The sequence below is a fragment of the Falco biarmicus genome, chromosome 3 (genome assembly GCF_023638135.1).
Source record: "Falco biarmicus isolate bFalBia1 chromosome 3, bFalBia1.pri, whole genome shotgun sequence".
NCBI classification, from domain to species: domain Eukaryota; kingdom Metazoa; phylum Chordata; class Aves; order Falconiformes; family Falconidae; genus Falco; species Falco biarmicus.
Window position 1 is genome coordinate 31,308,085 of NC_079290.1, and position 17,392 is coordinate 31,325,476.

The 17,392-nt window shown below is 39.5% G+C and overlaps 1 protein-coding gene across 1 annotated transcript in view; it reads left to right on the plus strand.

Moving 5' to 3' along the window:
• The window catches only part of RAD54B (RAD54 homolog B), a 70,197-nt gene that overhangs the window by 1,023 nt on the left and 51,782 nt on the right, over positions 1-17,392 (plus strand). The window contains exons 2-3 of the mRNA XM_056333825.1: positions 2,065-2,218; positions 2,913-3,087. Of these exons, the coding sequence (XP_056189800.1) occupies positions 2,081-2,218; positions 2,913-3,087 (313 nt within the window). The 5' untranslated portion in view covers positions 2,065-2,080. The remainder of the gene's footprint in view (positions 1-2,064; positions 2,219-2,912; positions 3,088-17,392) is intronic.

Below are 17,392 nucleotides of genomic sequence, written 5' to 3' on the forward strand. Positions count from 1 at the left end.
GATCTAGTGTCAGTCATTTGTTGCACATCCATAATGGCCTTTTTTCTGTATAGTACTGTAAAGATACAAAATATAAAACTATTTTTTTGTGGTTTATATTGTTATTATATTTTATAAAAGCTTACATTTTGAAGACAGAGAGGTATTGTTGGAAGCAATATTACATTTTAAGAAACACAAACCCCTAATGGCTTTTGTAGTTGCAAGTAGGTAATACTGGTAATATTATTACATGTTCTTAAATTTGACAGGAGTGAAGTTACTGAGTTATCAAGGGTCATATCTTTAAATTTCTCACTAATTTGCAAATTTCTTATGAGTCTGTTTTAGTGGTTGAAGACAAAATGGCAGTGCAAAGTCCAAACTGATTTGGAAACCAAAACACTTTAATCACAGATACATGCAATTTATGAACTGCACAATTCCCCTGTTCCACAGGATAAGTGACAAGCTGCAGAACTGAGGTGGGCAGGATTAGCGTAGTAGTTCAGCCATGCTATGCACAGTCCTTGTGTGGAGTTGTGGAGTGTCCTGGGTTGTCTTCCCAAGTGTCACCGTGCATTATAGGATTGGGTAGAGAATTTGTTAAAATTCACACGGTGCCTGAAACCGGCTGTGGTCAGTGCTGACACTCACAGTCTGTTCCTCTGGAAGGTTCTTGACACTCTTGCAGCTTTCACAGTAACTATTGGTTGTTTACACTACAGGTACTCCTGTTATAACCAAGCTACTCCCTTATTGCACAGGGTTAACTAAAGTTCATATGCTAACACTGTTGTCAAGTAGGCATAACTTATGTGAACCACCGTTGATGCAGCCAGAGACCTCTCTCCTTGTACTTTTAATAGCAGTCACAATGGAAGTAATAGCAGTTCAGGCCATTTTGTCATTAAGGTTTACATCTAGTAACAGCATTGTATATATGCTAATTTTTCAGACGTGAAGCAGATAGCATACTCGCATTAGTGTGTGCACGTTTGCAAAGTATTTTGACAGTAGTCTGTTACCACTTGCCTGTGTATCTTGGAAAGAAAGGTTGTTGTGCCTTGGTAAGCCACTGGAGTGCAGAGTAGTGTCAAAAAAGTGCAGAAACACATTGGCTGTTGCAGCAGGATACAAACACTCTTTCAAGATGGTAGAGCAGTTTGTGTTTGCAATCCATATTATGGTTTATTTTTACCTAATAGTTGAGGGGGTCAATTAAACTAAACAGTCCATGGTACAAATGGAGAATTAAACCAAAATATGTTCCATAAATTGCTGTACCGTGCTTGTCTTCATCATTCCAGCTGATGGGATGTTCTATTGGAATTTTCTTTTCTTGTTTTGTTTCTACTACTTTGAAGTATTAAGATTACAACTTTTTATTCCAGTGGTTGCAAGTATGCTTTGTCATATTAACATTGGTGTATGTTTGGGTTTGTCCTGTGTTTAGGGGAATAATGGTCTTATATTTTGAAGGAAAACCGATAGTATGTTCCTTCCCATGTTCTAACAGACATAACATTGAGTTACAATATCCACTGTAATTTTGAGATAATTTTCTGCTGAGTTCTAATCTTAGTATAGTGAATCTGACTGACCAATATAATTGACTTATAATGCAGAATACTATTCCCAGATATGAAACGTACCTTCAACATTTGTGATTCATTATGCACTAATAATAGGCTTTTCAAAATTACCTTTTAAGTGTTTAGAACAGTTGTTTCAAATTGTCTTTCTTTTATAAACTAGTTTGTTTGTTAAGCAGCCCCACACTGCACATCTCCAGAGCATTTCTTGCTATTGAGAACTGCATTATTTGCTTTACAAATGAAAAAGTGTTCAACTGCAGAATTTGCTGTAGTCGATCTTAGTACATAAACAATGCATTGCAACGACACTACTTAAATTGTATTATTCTTGTGCATTAAGATGGTTATTTGCAAATCCTTTATGCTATCTTTTATTTTGTTCTAAAATAGTGTTTATGTTGTTATCTATGGATATATTTTTATATTTAAAGCCTATTTTGACTGCAGTGTTCTTTATCTGCTTCCTTCCTTCCTTTTCACCCTCCAGAGCAGTACGACTAAGTATGAGGCGATCGGCAGCTCCAAGTCAAGTGCTAGGAAATGTAGCCAAAAAACCAAGGTTTATACCACCAGGAAAAAGTATAACAGTTCCTCTCAAGAACAAAACTAAGGAGATGGATCAAGAAATGAAATTAAAGGAGGTAAACTGAACAGTGCACTAAAATGTATGCTTGTACAGTATTGTAACTAAAAGATAGCATCTGAGTTCACTGCAAACAATCTCTGCTTAAACGATCGGTCTATTCAGAACAGATTTTTATTATTTTTGCTCTTACTGCACTTGATCTTGCTTCTCAGGTAGGTTTTTCTCAATGTGTGAAGTGGATGCAGAAAAATGTTTTTCAAATAAATAAAAGTAATCAGTATTGAGCCCAAATACAATTCCCAGTGTAGTGGAGGCAGGGATTGCATCTTGGCATGGACATTGTTGGATTCAAATGTTTGAAACGATTTGGCAAAAGCAGTTAAAAACCCAAGATACTTGGTAATGAAATATCAGTACACTGAGTTGCAGTTTTGCTGCAAGGAACTCCCTCTGAAACCTTTAATATCAACCAAAAAAAGCATCACAGTTTTTATTGATTTTATCTACAGAAGACTTCAATTAAATTCAATTAATAAACTACTTGCGTAAGTGGTATTTGGTATTCTGTGCATGTGCTTTTTGATGTGAACACTGGGTTGCATGTATTTGTGTAGGGATGTATATATTTATGTAGACAGTTTGATAATGAACATTAGTATCTATTAAAGATCCTTTCTTGTTGCTCTTTTCTCCATTTCTCTTCAGCTGCATGAAACAAATGCTATTGTGAATTTGTTTCTCTTTTGCAGATCGATGAGAAAGAGAGAAGTGCTTCACTGCTTTCTAAAATATATGGCCAGAATGAAAATGCAAATTTTACACAGTCTGTGGAGTCAACTGGAAAAGTAAAGACCATAAAAGCATGTTTTGGCATTAATAAGTGTAGCAAGATGGAAATGAAAACATTAAATACACCCAAAGCTGGTAAGATATTCTTTCTTATTTACTTCCATGTGTCTTAAGAGAATTTTAAAGTTTATGAATGATATGCTACTTACTAAACTTCTATGAAGTACTAATATAAGGGTCATGCAATAGTGGCATGATTTGGTGTTCTACTGGGTAGAGAGTGAAAGAAACAAATGTTACATGATTTTTTTAAATAGAAAAGGAAGGAAGTTGATGGTTTAGGATCCAGTTGATAGTGCTGCTATCTATGTCTTTCAGAAGAGTACTATAGCCAACTCACTGTAATCCAGAGCAATACTAAGATGAGAGTTGGGATACCCTAAATAGTGGAAGCGTGTTTTAATTGGAAAACTTATGCAGAGCCTCAGGCAGAGAATGCTAATAATTGAGTGGATTCACGTTTTTCAGAATTCATGAGGGTTTCTTTTCTTCAGTGCAAGATCCGAGCTGTTTTCTTCAGTGTCTCCAGTGGGCAGTTGAGGTTCAAGCATGGGCTGCTAACTGTAGAGTAGCACCAGAGCAGAACTGGTTCTGTTCATTCATGTGTGTGCACTTATTTACTTGTGACCTGTAGTAATGACTATTACTTCAAAAAGCTAGGTAGTAAGCAAAGATACTGAAATGTCTTTGATGCATATCTTTGAATGCAGTTTTATGGACCTGAATGACTGTGGGGTTGACTGTCTTCGTTTCCCACCGGTCATGTGCCCTGACCACAGGTACACAGTGCAGGGATGTTCTGCATTGTGTGAATGCAGATGTATGACCTCAGGAGCCCAGTGCATCTTGGAAGTGTTGCACTTGTACTCGGTTAATAACATTGCTGGATGAAAATTATTCCTCTTGGAGCCAGCTCAGGCATTTCAACATCTGTCTTACAGTTAATTCACTGTTGTTTCCTCATAATTAATTACATTGATAATGATCTTTCCCTTTGTTTTAGGGTTCATTTAATTGACAATACTTTGTGTAATGAGTGTAGTTTTAAAAGAGCATTTTATGACCACTTATTACCTTGATTCCTTAATAGTTAGAATTATAATTCAGAAGGCTTTAATAAAGTTATATTTAATTTTGTTTGTGATAAGAGCTGCTAAATCTGGAAGCCCTACAGAAGTAAAGCTGCCATAGCTCTGTGTCCCAGGGTCCAGCCAATATTGATGCAGAGCACGTATTCCTAATAGGCAGGCATACATACAATACTTATATACATATGCATGTGGTTGGTAACAGGCCAACACAGAGAACACAGCACTCGGGCAAACACAAGCAGGCATCAGTGGACACATCGTGTTCCCCTCTCTTGGCTGATCAGGGTGAAAGCCTGTTTGTGGAAAATAAATGAATATACGTATATCTATACACACACAGAGAAAATATAGGTATCTCCATGTGGTAGGCTGACCCTGGCTAGATGCCAGGTGCCCACCAAGCCCACTATCATTCCCCTCCTCAACCAGACAGGGGAGAGAAAATATAATGAAAGGCTTGTGGGTCGAAATAAGGACAGGAAGATCATTCAGCCATTACTGTCATGGGCAAAACAGACTCAACCTGGGGAAAATTAGTTTAATTCATTACCGTTCAAATCAGAAAAAAAACACCTTCTCCCTACCCCTCCTCTCTTCCCAGGCTTAACTTAATTCCAGATTTCTCTGTGTCCTCCCCTCAGGTGGTGCAGGGGAATACGGTTATGGTCAGTTCATCACACATTTCTGCCATGCCTTCCTCCTCAAACTCTTCCTCTGTTCCAGTGTGGGGTCCCCCCCCACGCCAGATAGTTCTCCATGAACTTCTCCAGCATGAGCCCTTCCTATGGGCCACAGTTCTTCAAACACTGCTCCAGTGTGGGTGCCTTCCATGGGATGTGGTCCTTCAGGAATGGACTCCTCCAGCGTGGGTCCCCTGCAGGGTCACAAGACCTGCCAGCACACTTGTTTCAGTGTGGGCTTCCCACAGGGTCACAGCCTCCTTTGGGCACCCATCTGCTCTGGTGTGGAGTCCTCCATGGGCTGTGGAGTGGATATCTGGTCCACCGTTAACCTCAATGGGCTGCAGGGGGACAGTCTGCCTCACCATGGTCTTCATCACAGGCTGCAAGGGAATCTCTGCTCTGGCGCCTGGAGCACCTCCTTCCCCCTCTTTCTTCACTGACCTTTGTGTGTGCAGAGCTGTTTCTCTCACATGGTCTTACTCCTCTCCTGTTGCAATTGTGTTGTGCAGATTTTTTTCCCCCCATCTTAAATATGTTGTCCCATAAGGTGCTGCCACTGTCACTGATGAGTTCAGCCTTAACCAGTGGTGGGTCTGTCTTGGAGCCAGCTGGCATTGGCTCTGTTGGACATGGGGGAAGCTTCTGGCATCTTCTTACAAAAGCCGCCTCTGTAGCCCCCTTGCTACCAAAACCTTGCCACGCAAACCCACTACGCTTCTCTAACTGATCTTATGCGCTCAGTCTATTCAGTAGCTGGCTTTTTGATTTGTTGAATTCCCCTGCTGTGGGCACGTGGGCATATGAACCACTAAGGCCCACAGCTCCCAGTGCAATTGCTGGTACTCAGACCTGTGCTCCCACAGCGAAAAACACACTATAGGTCCTTCCAGTAACTGGCCTCAGACACTTATGTACTTAGTGGTGGGGGTCCTGGATCCACTGGTCTCCCAGTTGTCTTGTGCTCAAGAGATGCACACATACAAACATGCCTCTCTGGTAGCTAGACTTACTGGTAGCCAGCCTGCAGATGTCCTGCTCTCTCCAGTAACTTGCCTGGACTTACTCATCCTTCCAGTAGCTAACTGTCAGGCCCCCTGGTCTCTCTAATATCTGGCCCAGACTTGTGGCTACTCCAATACTTGGGTCCCAAGCCTCTTATCCTACTTGCCAGCTAGTCCCGCTTGGTGTTTGCTAGGGAATCACACAGTGGCACGTGTACCCAGGTGGTATGCATGGGCTCTGGCCTCTCTGCTTGCTGGTGTGTCAGATACCTGGGCCAGGTGACCTTGTGTGAGGCCCAGGTCCAGCTGCTGACATGTACGCTTCCATACACACTTAGGCATTCAGAATAGAGTCCCTTCACCCAGGAAAATATTTAGAAATATAGTTTAATAAGAAGATGGTACAAACTGTGTCAATAGGGTGCAGTGCATTGCTGGACAAGCATACCAGGTGGTGACCTGTTTAAAGTGGCTGCTTTTTTCCTTTTATTTTCTTGTGCTTGTTCCTCCCTGAACCACCTTCATCTGTGCCCCCTTTTGCTTTCCCTTGCTTTTTTTCCTTCAAAAATTCGATTATAAGCCTTGTATAAATCTCCATTTCTAGCATCATATGAGTTCCTGGCCCCTGTAGGCAGCAATCCCCTTCATTCTGTAAGGTGCTCTGGAGAGCCCTTCCTATTGACTCTTATTGTTGGGTTTTACTCCCAGAAAACAGTGGTTGATCAGTCCCCTGTGATAGCCCTGAGAGGATGCTGCCATTATCATGTTATGTGACCCAGAGTATATGCATTCTGGCAGAACTAATGTGGGAAAACTCAGCCTCCTTCTATGTTTGAAGTCCTTCTGGTCTCACGGCTTTTGTGTTTATCTGCTGTGTGCTGTAACTTCCAGTTCTTCTGATGAAGCTCATACTTGCAGAAAATTTTCAGTGTGTATGGGACAAGTTGTTTGAGTGGTCCTGCTTCCCTATAGGTACGTCTGCAAAAATTTATGTTTGTTGGTTCTGTCTAGCAGTGCACTTGAAAGATAGCTAGTGGATTTATTTCCAAAATAATCTGGGAAATCAGCAGGTTTTGTAACAAAAAATGGTGTGAAGTGGAAGAAGATACTAAATATTTTCCAGTATCATGAATTCCAGGTGTAGCTGGTATGGATTCTCTGTGATGACTTTAGCAAAATAGTCAAAAAACTTGCGGAGTGAGACAATGTTTCTGTTGATGCTGTTCTGCTACCTTTCTGAGTGACTGAACAAGCCGTCTTGTGCCAAAGCCCTTCTACGTCTGTAGAATGGGGCTAACCCTACAAGTCTTTGTAAACTTGTGATAAAATATGGTATAAAATAAGGATATCTAGCATTAGTTAGTTATGGTCATCAGGTTCACTGGTGATGTAAGCACTGTACTGTGAAAACAGTCCTGCATTGGCTCTGTTAAGTAATTTCTTAACAACAGATTTTCCAAGACAGCTTCTGCCCTTTACGTCACTTTTGTCTGCTATTCATTTCAGTTAATGTAGCAATTACGTAGATTGTGTAAACCATAACCTCCTGTAGTGTGAAATGAAATTGTTTTGTCAAAGCTGGTTTTGGTATGAGATTCAGAAGTAATGGAAACCAGTTGTGAAAGCCAGAGTCAGTTTGGGTTTTTTTCTTATTAATATTGTAATGGAATTATATCTGACTTCCAGTCTCTGCAGCCAAACAAGACTTCTCTGTTAAAGGGACATTAAAATAATGTAAAAATTGAAAAAGAGTGTGTATGCATTATTTTGGTTTATTGTCTCCATATCATTTAATGCAGATTATAAACTGTTTGTTAGCTTGATATCATGCGCAAAGCTGCTGTGTTTGGGTTTCCAGTGCAGTAGTGGAATGTGTAAATAAATACCCTGGTTTCCATTGAAATTCTTGTGAAACACCTGTGGACCATTGGACAACTGCACTGTTGATAGAGCTAATCTGTCTGAAACCCAGCCCTGAAAATGCTGCACAGTTCTTTCAGAAAAACTTATCTGACACATGATGTCCATTTCCTGGAGTAGACAAGTAAGGATTTGATTAGATAGCATCAATCTAAACATTATACACTATCTGGCTTTTAAAAAATACTTGCTTTTCTAGGCTTCTTTTCAAAATAAACTTTTTCCTAAAATGTCATAAATAAAAATAGTGTAAGGGACTCTGAAATTCTATGAGAGATTTCTAAAGACATTTTAATAAGATTGTAGCAACTATTGTTGAGTGAAACCTATGTGTTGTGATTTTAAGATAGTTTGAACTCTTAAGATGTTGAACGTGCTGTTCAACAGGCAGTTTACTAATTGTGATTGAGTTGTAAATGCTGGAAAATTATGTTTTTGCATAAATAAATATCTTTGTAGGAAAATGATCTTTACTACTGCTCTATGAAACAGTGTCTGCTTGTTTTTAAGCAGCAAAGAGCACGGCAATCTCTTTGGTACCTTTGTTTAGTATTCAGAATATAGTACTTGTTGACACTGACAATGAATGTGTGGAGGGGGGGTGATTTATTTGACATTGTCATTAGTGCTTTTTCTCACAGGCCTCCAGAGAATTCTATCAGATAAGTCTGCATGCTCATTAAAAATGAAAGTTACTTTAACATTACTAAACTATTTAACAGTAATTGAAAACAGAATAGTAAATGTTTTTGGAAGGATATTTTTGCAGCTCTTAAAAATGCTTGGTTTCTACTTGTCCTCATTACATTCTGAGGACCTATAAGCAATAACAACAACAACAAAATTTGAATTTGAATAAACAATGGATAGGTAGGTCTCTGAACTGTACTTAGTGTCTCCTTAGTGTTGCTAGTTAAGTGGGATAGGCCAGAGCTGAGGTTTTTACCTACATTGCCTTCTTCAACTTAATGTTTGTAATAAATATTTTTTATTCATCTAAAGAACATACCTAATGAATTTAATACATGCTTATCATCTCAGTTTACAGCTTGCTTTCTGTTGTTTTTTTTTAATCTAGGAGAATGCTGCTCTGTTTTTTCCTTTGGACTTACTGTATGGTGTGTGGAAATTAATAGCTCTTTCACCTGCATACTTAGACACAACATTCTAGTTGGACTGAGATTTCATTGTTTAAACCTGATGTAGGCAAACAGAAAAGCTAGATACAGAGTTTTATTCTGTTACAACTCACCTCCTGTTTGTTTTTTGATTCAGGAATATTGTGTCTTTCATCCATCGCTAACATCTGTTAATGCATCTTCCAAGAGAAACTGTCAGAAGTCATACTCAAATGCTATCTTTGAGCTAACAATAAACACAGATTGTAACTGTATTTCATCACAGGGTTAATGTGTTCACCCTATGTCTCTTGACAGGTGTTTCTGAATGCTTTTCATGCCTATGATAGTAACTCTATTATTTGCATATAGTTTTGAATCTATTTTATCTTCTCTGGAATGTTAGTATTTACTGAGTACACTATAAGGTTTAGACTCTTTGCTCATTTAAGTCAGTTTTATTTTCGTAATAGGAATGTTTGTTGGCTCCTTCAGCATTCTAGAACATTGTTACAAGTTAGTCTGATACCTCCGGTCACTCGATTTGAATAAAACCCGTCTTAACTGATAAATTTGAATACTGTAAGAGAAAATCCACATTTCATTGTTATGACAGTAGCAATCAATTGCCTATCACTTTTAATCAGAGGATTAAAAAATGTTATTTTTAGGATTTGTCATATTGTCCTATCTCAGTCTAACTGCCTAGTTTCTGTTTCTGGATAACACAACTAAAAATATTCAGGCCTGACATATCATAATGAAGCATATTATTGTTAGAATTACTTGGATATCTGCAAAAGTAGACACTTCTGTTATTGTGTTCATTTCTATCATTGCACTTCACAGATTGAACTGAAAAAGATATTTCAGTATTATTTTTACCATTTGTCTATTTTAGTGGTGGAGCTGCATGTATAGCTGTAGTTCAGTGGGCCTTTGAGATCTTATAAACAGTTGGTAAAGCAGTTAAATCTTTGGGTAAAAGATACTGCATAAATATCTATCACCTAATAATTACCAAGTACACCTTAGTTGTACTGAGTTACCAGTTGTTACTGGATGCCTGAGTGCAAATAATTTATTACTGCATTGTTTGCAAGTTAGATTCTGCAAGTTTGTAAATTTTGTTGTAATTTCTTATTTAGAATAGTATCAAATTACTTTGCTAGCTCTTTGTGATCTAAAATGACCTCCTTCTCCCTGCAATATTACAGACAGAATGGTTTATAATGGTGAATAGACAAATAATAGATAAGCTGTTTCTCAATTCAGGATAGTTTCTTTACTGTTCAGGTGTCATCTGTACCTGTTTGATCAGTTCATCTCAGGAGATGGGCTTGGTTAAGAAAACTAGACTGATGTATTATGTATCAGACAAAAAATTCTCTATACCTCTGATCTGACACTGGTTCCAGAAGTGTTCATTTATACATAAATCATGGTGAATATACACACAGATTGTCACCTATTGGCCTAGTGCCCCACTGCCCAGCAGTCAACGTGTTGCAGGTAGACTTCTCACTGAGACTTCCATGATTATTTAGTCCTAGATGACTTGTCTCTTCTGGTCTGCAGCTTTGGGACTACCTGGCATCTCCGAAGGACACCACCTTTTGCTTGGTGCTCTTCCCTGGGATGTGAGAGGATGTCTTCTACTCTGCTGCTGGCCTAAGACCTTGCCTAGCATTTCCGCATCTGATTATGCATACTCAAGAGTTCCTCTCGGCTGGGGTCATGCATTGTTTACAGTTATGCATGGAGATGGTATGACAGCAAAGCAGGGAACAGCATTTTAGCAAAGTAAGTTTACTACTGTAATTTTAAGGTGTTAAAGCCCTCAGGACTTAAAAAAAAAAAAAAAAGAGAGATTCTTTAGTCTCATATTACTTTTTCTCATGACTCATTAGGGGTTTTTGGGGTTTGGTTTTTTTTTTGCCTTCCTATACATTCATCACCTTCTTTGTCATAGTGACCAGAACTACACACCAAGCAGAATGCTGTCCTCTGTTTCTGTGGTCAGAAGCACCTAATATAGCAGCCATAAATTTCCAAATTCTTTAAAGTCTATCAGTGGAGAAACCATGACCGGATTGTAGCAATAATCAGATAATGTGGAGTCAGTAGCCATAGACTGAAAGCAAGCAAGACAGCATAGTGTACTAGCTTGTTGAAGAAGTTCACATCTCTGACCAATGTTACTCATCTTGAATTTGGGCTGCCCAGCAGCTGAGTGGTAATATACACTGTGGTAGTAGCATTACCAAGGAGGAACACCATTTTCACCACCAATGGCAACATACCGTATAATGTTCGGCAACTGCAAGGCTGCTTTCCTGGACAGGGTAGCCAACTGCAATGCAGTTTAATAGGCTGCTGTAAAGCAAATCCAGTCTTGCTTAATTCTAGAATGATATTTCCACAGTTAGTACAACACAATTTATAATTTGATATGATAATATCTTGCAGTCTTGTTGCCTAAACTCCTGAATTACTGAACTTTGATTTAGTTAAACAAGAATGTGCACAAAATTTAGGTCAAGCTGACCCAGCCCCTCAAGTCGTTAAATACTCAAGTCCCCACCATCTCAAGTTGTCAAAACAGATGAATGAAAGGACTTCCGATCAAGAGAGTCAATCTTGGGAAACAAAGAACAGATAATGATAAGAACACTTATGAAAATTATGCAGAAAGAAAGCTCCAAGTGAAAAAGATCTGGCTGCAAGAAGAGACAAGCTGATAAGGTGTTGCAATCACTAATATGCTCTAGAAGTGAGAAACTGGTAACCAATCTTGGGCGTGAATGAAAATGAATATGTAATGTACTATGAATATGCAAGTACTCTACTGTATATAAAGTGTACCCTCGAGCAGCTTGGTGTACATGTTAGGAGGAAGGATCCCCCATGCACCTAGTGCTGCAATAAACCAATGTTGGCTTTCTAAACTACCATTTGGTTTGGAGCATTTTCCTCATTACAATTTTTGGTAACACTAGGACTTGCATGCAAACACGTGGCATATAGTCTGCAATATATATAAAATAAAATTATCTAATACCATAACTTTAAAGATTATGAAATTAAGAAATACTCTACATAGAGACTATTTTCAGGGATTCCGTTTTAGCAGTAACAGTTCTTTCACTTTCCTTGTTCATTCTGAGGGAAGTTGTACACATCGTTTCTTTTTATTTTCTTGATTATCAAAATTTATTATCAGGCTCTGTGTGGGTAAGGATTGAAGACGGGCAAAAGAGAAATACATAGCTATTTGAAATTTCTTGGATGTTTTCTACTCTCCCACCTGTTGGAAAGGGGTATGGAGGTTAGTTTCTTTTTTTTCCCCTCCCTCAGCTCTCTTGTCTTCAACAGATATGAAGGTGAATTTAAGGGATGATGGAGAGAATGTAGCTAGCAGGTGAAGAGACAAGAAATGCCTTATTGAAGAGAATGGGAAGGTTTTTTGGAGCTATCATAACTATTATTACAGATTTGGCCTGGATTCCCTTCAAAGATAGTCACTAAATCTTTCTGTGGCTATGCTCACTGTTTGGATCCTGTTTGTAACATCCAGTGTAACTAGGGTTCAGTCCCAGCTTTTAGCTTTGGGCCTTAAGTTTTCCCTTGAAACAGAGGCTTTCTCACAATATGACTTCCCTAAAATCAACAAGATAAGATGGTTATCTCACTGTCCTCAAAATACCCGCTGAGCAAAATTAAGAATGGAGAAAGCTGCTCCTATGTCAAATGCAGGGAACAGTGCATGGGGGGAGGTATTTTGAGGTTAGTATTTAAAAGCATAATCTCCAAAGTTTTCATCTCTCTATGAAAAGATGGGAGAATTGCAGAAACTGGGCTTCTCTTACACCATTTCTTTTTCTAGAGGCTATTTTGCTATTGGGGATTTAAGAATTTAAGCAAAATATCCTTGTTGCCTAAACTCCCCAGTTACCAAATTCTGATTTAGTTGGAACAAGAATGTTTACGTCAAGCTGACCCACTCTTTCCAGTTGTTAATGCTTAAGCCCCCGCCATCCATCTCCAGTCTCACAACGGATGACTGAAAGGTCTTCTAATCAAGGGAGTCAATCTTGTGAAACAAAGAACAGATGATGATAAGAGAGGGTCTGCAGCAGAAAACAGGCAGAGCTGGTTCAGGAGTTAGTAAAGGAGTGCTAAGTAAGGGATGTGTGAAATAACTGGTGGAGTCATGGGGCAAACAATGGGATGAAGCCGAGTGAAGAGATGAGGACCATCAGGTCATCCGGATGACCACCTGGAGGCGTAACTGCCTAGGCGTGAAGAGTCATACATATGCAAATAATTCTGAGAAATTTAACGTGTATGTGTAACTGTGTAACATAAAATGGGACTCGCAAAATAGTTTGGCATGCAGGGTAGGTGGAACGATCCTCCATGCATCCGGCGCCGCAATAAATAATGCCCTTCTTAATGTACCATTGGTGTTAAGGAGTTTTACTCCTGGATTTCAGTGACATCCTGAGAAAATCATACTTTTAAATCTTTCTGTATTTCTCATCTGCTTCTGATCAATCAGCAAAAAGCTTGTTGGAAGAGAGGATCAGAGAAGATAGAAGCATGTATTAGGAACTGGATGCACTTTTGAATTTGTAAAGAATGGGTGCTCTTAGTTCTTCCTTTTTTTAAGGATATGACTTATAAAGTGAAGAGCTAATTCATGGTGCTGTATAGTCATGTTATATTATAATTCAGAGTCCTGTAGCTTTAAGCCAAACTTAGTTTGAAGGATCTGAATGTGTGGGCGCTGGAACATCAGACTGAGATGAAGTTAAGTTCTTTAAAATTAGGTATGGGGGGCATTTTATCTGTCTAGTTTGAATATTTCCTATTTCAGTGGGCTAAATGTTGAGAGAATGCCTGACAGCAGAGGGGAGGGAAGTGTGTAGTTGGAATTTTATGGTAAGAGCTCTGGAGTAGGCCTTGTGTAACTCAGACTAGTTTCAAGAGTGCTGTAAAGGTTACAATTACTTTGTTACCGTTACCATCTGCGCTTTCTGTTTGTCATGGACCCTTGTACTTGCAGCAGTTGCAAGAACTAACAGAAGTTAATATGTGCTAGATAGTGATCACAGAAATATATGCAGAAAAAAAAGGTAAAGCTTCCCCTTGTTCTCCCTGCCACCAAAGCAGGACAGAGGTTTAGAAATGCTTAGAAATAATTGTGCAGGAGAAAGGAAAGGAGTGGTCTGAGGGGTTCAGGCACAGCAAAGATAAGAACAAGAAAGTGAAAAATTGATGGTGAAAGTGTTGATGAGGATGAAAAAAAAAGTGAAATGAGAAAGTTATTTTAAGCACAACTGAAATGATCTAAAAATATTTCTAAAATGTCTGGTGAGAATTATTTAAGCACTTTAACTTCCAGGTGAAGTTGTCTTGCAACTTTTGGCTCACAAAACTATCATCCTCAACCCTCTGCTTAATGAATAATTCCTACAGCCTTTAGTTTTCTGGATTACCCATGAAACGGCTGTCCCTATGAGAGATCTTTGGAATTCAAAACTTTCTCATCTACCCCTTGCTGCAGCAGGCTCATAAGACAGGCAGATCGAATGACTTGGCACTGTCTTGCTGTCACGTCAGTAAAGAGGACTATATGATGACCTAATGGAACTTTTGCAGCCTGTACTACCTATAGACACTCTCGAGTCATCTTATGCAGCTGCCAACTTCATTTGCAAGAGTGAGCAACTGCCTTGATACTTGCCAAATGTTTCCGCTGCCAGTATATTCAGCGGTGTGTAACATACCCCATCCTAGCTGCTGAGTTTTCTTACAGTTGCTCATAAGCACAGGGGTATCAGAGTTTCACTTCAGCTTTGAGTCAGATCTTGCAATCATCCTCTTAAGATTTTCAGGCTCCTAGGTGATTGCAATTGCTAAACCCAGGTCTCTTCAGAGGTAGTTTACTTGTACATTATTAAGTAAGAACAGAAGTCCTTCAGACTTATTCTGGGGTTACCACTTTGTGGGCAGAGCACCTTCACAGAGTTTAGTAATTCTTTTATCTGTTGATTTGATATTTTTTGCACTAGGCAGTCCCAGCCTGAATCACTTAAGCTGATGTCATTCCCTTCAACATTCAAGTTTGCTGTCTGATCCAAACTGCATCTTTCAAGATATGTTCTTTCTTAGGGCATCCTTAATTTTCTCAGGTGTTTTTTGTCTTTGAATCATGTACTTAATAGTGATTTTTTAAAATTATTTTTTAAAGTCTGTCATGGGGAGATTCTTTGTCAGTTCTGTGCAGCAAAGGATCCTTCCTCTCCCTCCATCCAAGATGCTCCCATGATTTAAGACATTCCCCTTTGCAGGATGTTCTGTTTCATTATGTGTCTAAATTTACATGGGCCACTTGATGCAGTTTTTTGCCATGATATATATCTGTCACCTGTTAAATTTGGGCCCACTGAGCTTTTTCAGCACTTTATAAGTCATTTGGCTACTTTAATCCCTGACTGTACTATGGCTGTGATTCATTCATCTTGATAGCTCTCCAGGATGCACTATTTGTATCATGATTTTGGCATTAATTCTTGACTTTTCCACAGCAAAAACCTGAATCTACCTGTTACCTGTAGTTTTGAGTCTTATTTCCCAGCTGTTTAAGTTCTGCAACCTTAGCAAGGGGCTGTTTCTTGGCTTTGGAATAATCATACTGTTTTTCCTTTCCTTAGAAAAATACTCCAATCTACTCTCACAGCTCCCATTTTTCATGAACTTCCAAATAGAAAGATTTAATCGACTTGAAAACTGGATTTTTAAATATTAATATTTAAATTGGGAGGCATCTGTTTTGGTGTTTTTTTTAAAGGAAAGAAACAAGCAAATTAAAAAAAAAAAGCCCCGAATCCAATACTTTTTTTTCTTTTCAGAATTCTGAGTAGATTAGTGAATTCTACCTTGAAAATATGAAGGAAAAATGAGCTGTAGCTTGTGCACAAAATTAAAACAGGGCATACAGAAGTCAGTGACTTGATGCGAGGGGTGTGTGTATGGCTGTTTTCTTCAGAATTTCCTCCTTGCTACCTGTGGTTTGCTGTCCCCTCAGTTATGCTAATACAGGTTTTTGTAGGGTGCATTGCAAACTCCTTTTAGGAGTCTGAAGAAGCTTTTTCAGTGTATTTCTTTTGTGTGGGTTATTTGTCCTGTGGCATAGTGGGTGAGGGAACTGCTGGTTGTTAAAACTAAGGCACCTTAGAAAAAAGGATTAATTTGCAGACAAATCAGTTCCCTGGTCTGACTTGCTCGGAAGATTTGTGAGTGCTCATATCAGCACAGTGAAGGTGCGGGAACCTGATACGTTGGGGGGGAGGCAGAAATTCCTGTTATGGCAATGTCCCACATTTATGTTGACTTAAACCAATTATTAAACTCTGCTTTCAAAAAAAATTAGCCTGTAGCTGAATCATCTGCCTGAACTGGCTGTGCATTTTGTTGCCTAAGTGCTGGTGTTGGTGGATGGTGTAGGATGAAGCGTGAACTGTGGCAGCATTTCTTTTTTTGTAGTTTGTCTTGGAGCTACACCTATTGTTTTTGCTCAAAAATGTCTATATGTAACATTAATATCCACACTTCTCACCTTCTGTGATTTCTTATCCAAGTACTGATACGACCTTAGGCTAATGAGCAGAGCTATTTAAAAAAGCTTGGGGGGGTCGGGGAGGAATAGATCTTGGTTGACAGCCAGCTTCATTTTTACAAGGGTTATTTTACACTCCTGCAGAACAATATGTAATTCAGACTGACTCCTTCAGGCACTTGCTCAAAAGAAATCTTTGTAGTGGCATTTTGCTATAATTGCATTAGTGTGGAAACCTGGTCTCTCTAGCAACATTAAGCAGTAAGGTGATAGAGTAATACATGTTTAGGTAGGTCTATATTAGGAGTTGCTGCATCTGGTAGCCCAGAGTAGAGGAGCCTGCTGCAGCTCCTTGTGGCTAGGTCCATGAGGATGTATTTCCAAGAGGCACATGCACATGTGTACACACTGTATCTATATATACATGGCCAGCCACACAAAAAATGTAGCATGTGTGCAACACAAGCAGCATCAATTTCCTTATCCTTTTCCTTTACTGGCTGACTGGGATGAAAGCCTGTCTGTGGAAAACGTATGTATACAATACGGATCCCTCCAGCAAGTAGCCTTTAAGACTCCTACTCTGCACAGTATCTGGTCCCTGGATCCCCTTGTCTCCCAGTTGCCCCACAAACCTGCACTGGGTCTCTCTGGCAGCTGGTCTGGATTTATGACCTTACCAGCAGCCAGTCCCCCAGGTCTCCTGGTCCCTCCAGTAGCCAAATCTCAGACCTTCTGGTCTCTCTAGTATCTGGCCCGGACCCATGCTTACTCCAATTCTTGGCGCCCAGGCCTACCTGCTGGCTAGTCCAGCTTGGTGTTCACCAGAGATCAGACACTGACACAGGTGCCCAGGCCGTATGCACAGGCTCTGGCCTCTGCAAGTGCCCCAAGCACCCAGGCCCCTGTGACCTGTCGTACAACTCCAGTTACCAGGATGTAC